Below are 10,700 nucleotides of genomic sequence, written 5' to 3'. Positions count from 1 at the left end.
GCTCAGAACTAAACACTTCACGATAACGTGGTACGGGGAACAGCATCTCTCTCAAATTATTTGTAAGGGTTTTCCTCGAAACAGTGGCTAAATATTCTACTGAAAATCTCACAGTAAGAAACCGAGAAGACTCAACCACTTCCGTCATATAGCCTTTCACGGTACCACATCTACCACTTACAGAAGAAACAATATACATAGGCAAGGCATCTACTAATGTAATCTGCATTAACGTGCGAAGAAATGGATCCCGTGTATCACGCAGAAACATAAACCGGTTTACAAGTTGGCGAACAAATACATGACACAGGCCAACACCCCCATGCCTTACTCGGCGAAAAAGGTTACTCCGTCTGGAACGCTCCCACACCGATGACCAGATAAAGACTGCGAATACTCTGTGCATTCGCTGCACGTGGACTCGTGACCAATGAACCACCTGCAGCACATACCACAGCTTTGCCAAAAGAAACAGGTTGCATACCGTGGCTCGTGCGAAAACAGACAATGCGCGACCCCCCCCCCCCCCCCCCCCCGCCACTTTATTGTTTTTTCGCGCAACTTCGCCGTCTCCGATTCCCAGTACTCGCCGTTATCCTGATAGCGATCCAGCGGAACTCCTAGATAACGCGCTGGTGTACGCGACTAAGACACGTTTTCAAATACAGATGGTGTTGACCCCCCCTCCCCGTGAAAAAAGCCCGCACCCTTGGCCCAATTAACACAGCTGTTAGTAAGACCAGAGTCCTTCAATGCCTTTCTGATCATGAAACTTCGCCGTCACGCTATGGGAGAGCTTCGTACGCTGCCACGCCGCGGCGCTGATGTTGATCGGAGGGCAGCCGGGGGCGTGGTCAGAGCGCGTTTGGCAGAGAACGGACCACGGAGTAAGATAAAACAGACGCTCGCCGCTTTATCAGCAGTGCGCTTTCGCTTTACGTGTCGTGGGCCGCTCAAATGGCCTCAGTCATTTTGTGAGTGGCGAGAAAATTTGGTGCGAACGGGCATGCTGCTACTGCGTTCCTGCCTGCCGGTCTGGCTACAGAGCAGCGGCGGCCGCCCGATGCCCTCCGATCTGCGGTGGCGTCCCTCGCGGTAGCCTTTGTCCCCGTACGAAACTTGGCCGGGAGTTTCATGACCAGAGAAGCATTGAAGGACTCTGGTTGAATGTTTGTTTCTGCAGGCAAGATTGGCGATGGCGCCCACGTGCCGCAGTCACGGCCCCGCGATCTTGCTTCGACTCCACGTGCGGAGCATGGCACGGCAGGCTTTCCTTCCCTCACGTGAGTCGCGCCGTTTGTTCACTTTGCAGTGCGCGCGCCTTCCCCACTCCCGCTCTCTCCTCAGCGGCCATTTTGGAATAACAACCTGGCACGCCTATTTCGCCCAGTACCATGTTTAGGACTATATCATATTTTTACGACGATATCGGTAAATATGTCTGTCCCCATTTGTTTGACCGGCTGGAGTATGAGAAGCTTCCACCCGTAGTGCAACGTGAAAGGAAGTGTGAACTCGGCGCACTTTTAGCTTGAGGTTGTGCTCTTGCAGGCAGACATTGACGCAAGAGTCCTTCATTCAAACAACTTGTACACCATGATGAAGAATGTGATATGCGTAGTTTTTTCAGGTGCGCAAGAATTGACTGGGGTGCTTACCACCGGTCCGTTCCGATACTTCTCAAGCACGGAGTGCTGAGAGTCGCAGAGAAAAAAATTCTCCCGCATTTCCCCGAGGGGGAGAATGTGAAAGTGCGAATGCACGGTTGTCGGCCCGCTTGCGGCGCTTGCGCTCGGCCCCCGCAGCCCACCGCCTCGCCGCCTTCTCTTCCATCTCTTCCATCGGGTTTGTAGTATCACGTGTACACCACGCAGTTATCAGGCCGCTATAACGCCGCTGAGTAGCCAACGCACGCCGCTGACGACGTAGTTTGAATGCGTTAAAGATATAAGGCGCGTCACTAACACTGATATCAGCGTCGTGTCCGTGCCTTGGTCGGTAGAGCGTCGCGCTGCGGCCGCAAAGTCCTCGGATCGAAACCTGGCGCCGGATGCTGTTTCTTTTTTAAATATAGAGGAGCACTGCGGACGCCGCCGACGCCGCCGCCGCCGCCGCCGGCGGTGGATGGTTTGGGGTCGCTTATAAAGTGCATTCGCACTTAAAAGATAAAAATGTTGGCACCAGCAGAGATCGAACCACCGACTCCCAGAACTATACACGAGCAACCCGACGCGCTACCGCAGGACCACGCCGCCGGATGGAAGCAGCAGTAGATAATATTCAAGTGTACAGCGTGCAGTTCTGTGCACAACGCCACATGTTGATTGCAAGCGAACGTGCAAGCGAAAGTGACCGCGATTTGCGCTTAGCGGTCTGCTAACTTTGGGGACTATTGTTCAGTTCGATTCTAAGTACAGCCTCACAACCATAGTTTTTTTCTCGTAAATAACAATAAACTCGTCGCCTAGTTGAGATAGATAGCTGGGTGACGGACGACCCATTTGTTTCCGCACAAATTAGCGCAAACTAAGTGTATTCTTAGAGTTCGATACACATGTTAAATGCTCCGTGTAACGTATGTGAAAGGGGTCGTCTGTGTGTGTCAGAATAAGGAAACAGACCATATTTTACTGCATCGGCGAAACCAAATTCGGTGTTGCTTAGCCTGAATCCTTCAATTTCGCGTAGCTAAACGATCGGGACTGGGAAATGCAACCGGGTTTCACAGCAGTTGCAGCATTTTCATAGCTTTGGTGCACAAGGCACTTATGTACCGAGTGCAAACGATAACTTCGAGATGCTTACTTCTAGCGAGCATTTTTATTTTGCAGTTGTCGTCAGCAACTAATGCGTTTTTTTTCGTCTGTTAAACATATACATATTAATTACGCTTAGGAATCAACGTTTGCTATTATCCCTAATATTTGTGTTACTGTTGACGCGCTTGAAATCTTTCATTGGACGTTGTTACCTCGCACGAATTGTATGGAACACAGCTTATCAACTAACCTCACCAAGAAGCGCTTGGCCGTCGCGCTTCGCCGCTCCTTGCCATTACCCGCCGCTCTATTATCCGTACGCGATTTTCTTATAATCAACATAGATAATTTCTCCCGTGGCACCATCTAAAGGACCCACTGACTGCAATGATTTGTGTTTTGTAAATCTAAAACTATTCACAGACATATGCGCAAAAGTGCAACGACGACGCCATTACAGGGGATTAACGACGCAGCAAAGAGACTAACTGCATGCGTTTCGTCTTCCCGTTACTCCTATAGATCGGCGGGGACGAACAGTTAGGCCGCATTTGTACACATGGCACATGTACTCTGCCGCAGATACTCCCCTTGAAGATGAACGGTCGCCCGCGAAGACTAACGGCTGTATTTTAGTCCCTATTTTAGTCCTTTTAGGGGCGAAGCTCCTTAGGGCGTGGGTCTGTCCATCCTCGACGTATGTATGTAGCCACCTCTAGTTTAGTTCTTCGATTGTTTACTAGATGGCGTGGCTACCTCTAGTTTAGTTCTTGGATTGTTTACTAGATGGCGGTACTTGTATATGATGAAAAGATGCGCTTGGATTGTTTACTAGATGGCGTGGCTACCTCTAGTTTAGTTCTTGGATTGTTTACTAGATGGCGGGGAGCGTTGTAATAAAATCCGTTCGCTGTTGGCGCGCGCTCGGAGTCGCCCGATGGATAAGGCTGCAGATGTGCGAGCCCGCGAGGCAGAAGCGCTCCGTGAAGCTGCGGGATGCTGCCGCCAAGATCCTGCCGTACGAGAGCGGGAGGCCGAAGCGTGTCGTCTGGCTGCGCAACGACGCCGCCAAGATCCCAGCGTTCGAGAACGAGAGGCCCAAGCGTCACGGCAACGGCGCGAGGACCCTGCCGTACGCGAAGCGGCACGGCTGCGGCGCGAAGAGGATCTCCAAAACGTCAGAGAATGGGAAGCGGCGAGAAAGCGCGCGTATCGGCAGGCAGACCCCGATGCAGTGAGAGCTCGTGAGGCGTCTGCAAAACGCATCAGGCGAGCTCAGCTCCAAGGTGCCGACGCGCGGTTTAAAGGGACACTGAAGTGATATGTAAACATTGCGGGATTAATAGCGCAAATTGTAGCCCGGAGTCCCCAGGCCGTGTTTCGACCACTCTGGGCGCGTTTACGCGATTTTAGTTAGTAGAAAAATTAATTCGAAAATGCTGTCCTCCTCTCTTTACGCTCGCCCATTTTCTGTGGCGTTTTCGTGTGACGTCAGGAGGTGCCGAGCTCGCAATTGGCTGCGCTACTGCACGGCTCCCCGGCCTTCAGACAGAGTCAGTCGGCCCAGCGTTTCGTCCGGCGGCCGCCGACGGGTCGTCGCAATTCGTTCGCTCAGTTGAAACGAAGCCAGGACACGTTTTTGAATGGAAGAATGTGCCTTTCTTTACTTGGTTAGTTTGTACACTGTATCTAGCTCCAAGTCAAGGTCGCTTCACACAAGCGCTGCACAAGCGCACATGCGACGCTTCGCTGACTAGTACGCCAGTAGGAAAATATAAGGCCTCTTGAAGGCGGGAGAAGAGTCAGCGAAGTCAATATAGGTACTAAGGAAATAAAATCAACTGATATTTTTACCGTACAGCGTAAAACTAGGGTGCGGGAAGCACTTTTTTGCGCTGGGCGAACAACCACCGCGGTCAGCAGCACGACTACGCATCTGCGAACGCTTTTCCGTCTACGGAATGCAATTGCTAGACGTGAGCTATTGTGGAAACTCGGGGTACGCTTACTGCACGAGCGCAATACAACAAATAGTCACCTAAGCTGCTTGAAATGCCAAAACTAAATAAAAGTGTGAACGTGTTGTACAATATATACCTTATAATACCAAGGTCGGCTGAGCCGGTCTCGTTGCCTAGTGGTCTGGAGCGCTAGGTGTGTTGTCGCAAGTGTTTTGCAAGTCACGAGTTCGAGTCCCCACGGGTACATGCTTTTTTTTTGTAAGTTAACTTTTTCGTTTTCTGCCGATGTTTTCTACATTGAGTTCACCTTTTTTTTGGGCCACAACGTTCATGGCTCCACGAACTAGTTCACAAAACGCGCGCAGGCTGGCACTGGCGCGATAGCGAGATCTCGTTGGCGTGCTGTTGCCATAAGCACCGACGGCTTGCGGGCCGTGGGCACAGGACAGAATCAACAGACCCTTGGCCTGGTGCGAACACGCTTTTTACGGTACAGGCATGAGTGAGGCAAGCTACAAATATTGGGGAAAAGCGCATGACATTTGGGCGTCTGCGGGTACGGGGAGGGCGTCCATGCACTGCGTAGGCCTCGGCTAGTGAATGCTGCGATTCCAAGCCGTCCTGGGAGGCTTATCTTTATGCATTTTCACAGCTGACAACATGGCAGAAGCGCGGTACGATGATTACTGAGTTATTGAGAATGCCCATCCAACAACGCCACCAGTTGGGTTTTACAGAACCGAAACCGAAACCGAAACTTGTTTGTTTGCTCACCTTGGGCATCGTCCAATCACGGTGCCCGCTCCTCCTAACGTCACAGCCTCAGTTGGTGCGGCCGCCGCAAACCGCGCATGGTAGTTTTTCTTCTTTCGCGCTTTGTAAAATAATGACCGATTTGTCAGCCGGATAAACGATGAAAAGTGTGCTAATTTGAGCCAGTCTACGCAGTCCAAGCAAAAACGGGAGCTTGACAAATTCACTTCAGTGTCCCTTTAAGCGAGACTTTCTAGACGTTACGCTCGGACACAGATGTAGTGGGCGAACTTTCACTGAAGAGTCACGGTTTTACCGATGATTTCCCCTCAGGAGCTTCGCCCACTCATCATCATTCACCCCGTAGATATGCTGTGAATTTTTTTGCCTAAGCGTGGGATTAGCGAGATTCCAGTTGGCATTTGATTCAGAGACCGGATTATACGAACGATTCTCACCCCATTAAGCTCGGGCTACTCAAAACATATGTCCTCACTAAAATTAAAGGAAAAGTTCCAGATCTTAAATATCGCTGCATAACTGGTGAATATATAATGTTATTGCACTTTGACAGCTCGTTTTAAAAGGTCTGCGAAAAAAAAGTATACATGAATAAAATGATTCAACTTCAGAATGAGAACATCGAGGAGTCTTTGTTGTGAGTTGTCCTCGGTGTTCTTGCGTAACGAGCACCAAACATTCCGCATGGATTCGGCCACCTAGCAATAGATGCTGTCTGGTGCAACAGCTTTACTCAAAAATGGCTGCCCTTTTTAGGCGCTTAAAGAACGCGGGAACGAGTTTCTTTTCAGCGTGTAAAAACAAGTTTAGAGACGTCGTTCATCCCCGTCGTCAGGCCCTTTATGCAGCAGTGATGTGCACTGTTATGGGCGTTACTAGGGGCAGAGAGTGTGTGCGGAGAACGCTCCGTGATTTCAGCAAGCCCACGGCGGTGGTTGCCAGGAGACTAGCGCCCGCCGCTTTGTTTGCTCCCGACCACTGCTTGCTTCTGCCACTGCTTCGGAGCGGCCGTTGAGGAGCAGCTCATTTCGTCTAGTGTTTGCCCCGATACGCAGGAGCCGGGGATAGGTCACGCTCCTCCGAACATGGGCTCCAATTTGGTCTTTGTGGCGCACCGCCTCCAAATAGCTCTTTCCTCGCTCTCTTATTCTTCTTTTTTTTTACTTTACCCGGCGGTCTCATGTCTTAATCTGTGGAGACAGTTGTAAATACTTTTTTCTGCTTCCTTTGTGTGTGTGTGCGCACGCGTGCGTGTGCGTGCGTGCGTGCGTGCGGGAGTGTGCGTGTGCGCGGGAGTCTGTGTGAATGCGTGCATGTGCGTGCGCGGGTGTGTGTGTGTGCATGTGTGTGTGTGTGCGTGTGTGTGTGTTTGTGTGTGTGTGCGTGTGCATGTGCGTGTGCGTGCGTGTTCGTGTGCATGTGCGTGTGTGTGCGTGTCATAAAGGGTTAACAGCGCACAAACACGACGACACACAAGGAAGAGAAGACAGGACAAGCGCTGAACTACAACTGATTTTTTATTTCGCCATGAAAGACATATAAACCAAGACACATCCAATCACAAGGCACAAAAAATATATGACAAACACTTATCTCGCGCCCAGCCTTCTACGCTCGTTGCTACAGATACTGTTGTTCTTTTTCTGAGAGCGTAACAGATGGTCTGCTAACGCAGTTTTCATGAAGACGTTCAATCTCGAGGGCCTGGATAACCTCCCGTGTATGTCTGTCCTTCCCTCTATCAATGACTGAGCAGTCCCCGAACAGCGGCACGCAGGCGCAGTTTTTGCAGTGCGCAGCTAGGTGGCCCGAAACCGCCGTCTTTCCTACGAGGTTTTTATGTTCCCTCAGCCTATCATTAAAGGGGCACTGACACAAAATTTTGAAGGCGAGATAACGTCGGAGATAGATTGGTGGGAACACATATACATCATCTGCAAAATATCAGTGGCGAATACAGCCTAGAACATATTTAAAATCAATTTTGAAGTGTGCGAAACGCAACCGAGCAGCCAGCAGAGGACCACGCGCAATTGTAAATAAACAACATCCAAACACGTCACGAGTTTGTGTTTGCCGGTTCCGCACTACCGGCGTTTTACGCGGGCTCGCCCGGCTCGCCGCTCCAATCGGAGGGCCGGAGGGCGGAGCTTCTGCTCTCGAGAACGAACGACCCGATCGTTGGCGGCGGAGGCGCCGTGATTTCGTAAGGTCATCGGGCAGCTGGCCGCGACCAAAGTTCTACAGCGATTCCAGGCACTGTTTCTATTACTGTTTATTACCATTGGATGCGAAAACGCGCCGGAGGCACGAAAAGCTCACTGAGCTAGCCGCACGGTCGCTGTGCAGGCGGCGGCCACGGCCGCGAAGTGGCCCAGGCCGGCGCAGGTAGCTCGAGTGATAGCTTGTTACCGCTGCACGAAATTGTCCCCAAGTCCCGACCATAGTGGCTTACATGAGAAAGGAGTTAATGATGCGATGGCGGGTTGCATTAAAAATTGTCATCTGCACCGCTTACGAGAGCGGCACTCGAATATCCGTCGCAGTGCTGAGCCGAACACATCTGTAGGCGGACCTGTAGGCAGACCGGCCGGCTGCTCCCAGCGCGCGTCTTGCCACCCACCGTCTCGAGCGTCGCGCGTCGTCTTTAGCCGCGGTAGCATTTGCACTCGCAGCGCCTGCGTCACATCCACGGTCGCTTTTTAATTAAGCGCCTCACGAGATCAGTACGTGGGGGCATTCGCAGAAACTGCCGTCGATGCGGATTCGACAGTGCTACGGCGGCTCTGCTCTGTGATATCCCTCCGACGGTCACGTGATCAGCTTTGTTCACACAAAATCCACAAAATCCATCGTTTCGCGGCACTCGCTGAAACCGAAACTGCGACTGGCCGCATTTAAAATCCCTCTAATTAAACAACCGTCGCACGCTGAAGCAAATGAGGTTTCTACAGGTTATAAGTAGGTCACTAGCTACTTATCGCAACGAAAAAAACAAGATGCTAAATTTTTGTGTCAGTGCCCCTTTAAGCATCTGCCCGTCTGGCCGACATAGGTTTTAAGTGCGAAGCACTTCTTAGTCGGGCCTACTCCTGCTTCCACCGCCGTCCTCCGTCCGCAGCCTAGCAACGGAGCTAGCTACCGTGCCTAGCAACGGCGCCGGATTTCCGACGCGTGAGGGCGCTCGCATAGCGCCTCCTCTCCCCCCTCGCCTACTCTCCTAAAGCCCCTTTACTACTCTCCAGCTCGCAACACCTTCTCTCGGCGCGCCAGCCAGGCCACTACACTATATAAAAAAAAACAGCATCCGGCGCCAGGTTTTGATCCGAGGACTTCGCGGCCTCAGCGCGGCGCTCCACCGACTAAGCCACAGACGCGACGCTGATATCAGTGTTAGTAACGCGCTTTATATCTTTAACGCATTCAAACGCGCGAGTGCGCGCGTAAGAGACTCGGACCCCGTCGTCTTGGTCGGGGACTTTAACGTGGACGTGCGAAAGGGCGGCGAGTGTGGTTGGTGGACTACATGCTCGACAATCACTCCATGACGTGCCTACCGTTGGAGTCTCCGACCACCGTCAACGGCGGGTATATAGACCTGGCCTTTGCTAGGAACTGTAATGTAAGGGCTGTCCTGCAACAACCCTTAACGGTCCACTTTAGCGACCACAAGGCGGTCGTAATGACCGTCACATACAACGACAACACAAACAAGTGGTGAAATAAATACTGTCGTTTCACTTTACTTTGCGTGTGTGTGTGTGTGTGCGTGATTACATTCCCTCTCGAACATCTCTCGAACATACACGTTAATTCACCAAGATTTCCGCAGAGGGACAAACGAGGCGTGTTAAGCCGAACGTGATCACGAGGGGGTGGTAATGTAACTAACGGGCAAAATGCCACCAAACTTCAACAAACTCCCCCTCATAGCATCACCCCGTGCTTCGCACTTCCTCATACTCCCCTTCGGGGAAATGCGGGGGAATTTTTTCCACATTCCAACGGGAGAGAATAAATAACGCATTCATCACATTCAACAAATTGTTCCCGGTGTTTCTTCGAGCACCCCTCTTTTTCTCTGCCACCGCCATTCACCATCGGACACAGCTTCGAAAGCTTGTTGGGAGCAGAGAAAATTACATCAGCACCTTTATTTATTTTATTTATTTACAAAATACTGCATGCCTTTTTGAGGCCCAAGCAGGAGTGGGGTACAGATACAATATTCTGATACACATTAACATTGCAAGCAAAAAGTAAAGAATAGCTAATCAAAGCAGCGCAAGGGAAAAAAAAGCAAGGGTATAGTAAAGCCGAGGTTTGGCATACAAGGCATGCATGAAAAACATGAAGAACTGGAAAAAAAGAAGACCATTTATAACGCCATACAACAAGCAACTGAAATGGGGAGAACACAAGACAGCTGAAATTTTACATGTTAAGGAAATTTTCAATTGATCGGGGTACATCATTTGAAAGAAATATGTGGCTGCGGAGGGCATTCCAATCTATTATGGTTCTTGGAAAGAAGGAATGTTTAAACTTCTCTGTACGTGCAAAAATGGGAGTTAACCTACAGGAATGGTGATGTCGTGTGGGTCTAGTGGTTGAAGGCTGAAGGTAGGTAGAGGAGTCGAGCTTTAAGTCCTGATGCCAGAGATGAAAAAGAAATTTTAGCCTAGCAAGCTTTCTCCGAGATTCTAAGGAGCTAATTCCATTTGCGTTCATTAGTTCGGTAGGAGAATCAGACCTTTTATAACGATTATACGTAAAACGAACTGCAAGTCTGTTAATCTGCTCAAGTTTGTTAATATCTTTCTTATAGAAGGGGTCCCAAACAATACATGCATATTCTAGTCTAGACCTAATTAACGAGTTATAAGCCAACAGATTAACATGCGGGGGCGAGTATTTGAGCCTGTGTCTGACGAGACCAAGTTTGCGACGAGCAGATGCGCAGACAGCATCGATATGTTTGGACCATGTTAGGTGACTAGTGAGTGTTACGCCCAGGTACTTAAAGCTTTCAGTTTGAGCAATTACAACGTCATTAATGCGTTATAGGAATTCAGCGGGACATTTTTTGTTGGTAACGCGCATGAACACTGTTTTCTCGAGATTAAGTTTCATGTTCCACTTATCGCGCCAGTCAGAAATAGCCCTTATACTACCATTTAAAACAACCTGGTCATTGTTATTTTTA

At 50.3% G+C, this 10,700-nt stretch overlaps 1 protein-coding gene across 3 annotated transcripts in view; it reads left to right on the top strand.

The window, feature by feature from the left end:
• The first annotated feature begins 767 nt into the window (after positions 1–767).
• Positions 768–10,700, top strand: part of LOC144173162 (uncharacterized) — a 152,954-nt gene continuing 143,021 nt past the window's right edge. For 2 of the 3 annotated variants that reach the window (XM_077701669.1, XM_077701667.1), the window contains exon 1: positions 768–1,283. In XM_077701669.1, the coding sequence (XP_077557795.1) occupies positions 1,168–1,283 (116 nt within the window). In that variant the 5' untranslated portion in view covers positions 768–1,167. The remainder of the gene's footprint in view (positions 1,284–10,700) is intronic. The other variant, XM_077701668.1, reaches the window with a different exon arrangement.

Source organism: Haemaphysalis longicornis, unplaced genomic scaffold (genome assembly GCF_048455015.1).
Source record: "Haemaphysalis longicornis isolate Haplotype H1 unplaced genomic scaffold, Haemaphysalis longicornis Haplotype H1 scaffold_3, whole genome shotgun sequence".
Lineage (NCBI taxonomy): Eukaryota > Metazoa > Arthropoda > Arachnida > Ixodida > Ixodidae > Haemaphysalis > Haemaphysalis longicornis.
This window is presented reverse-complemented; position numbering and strand designations above follow the sequence as displayed.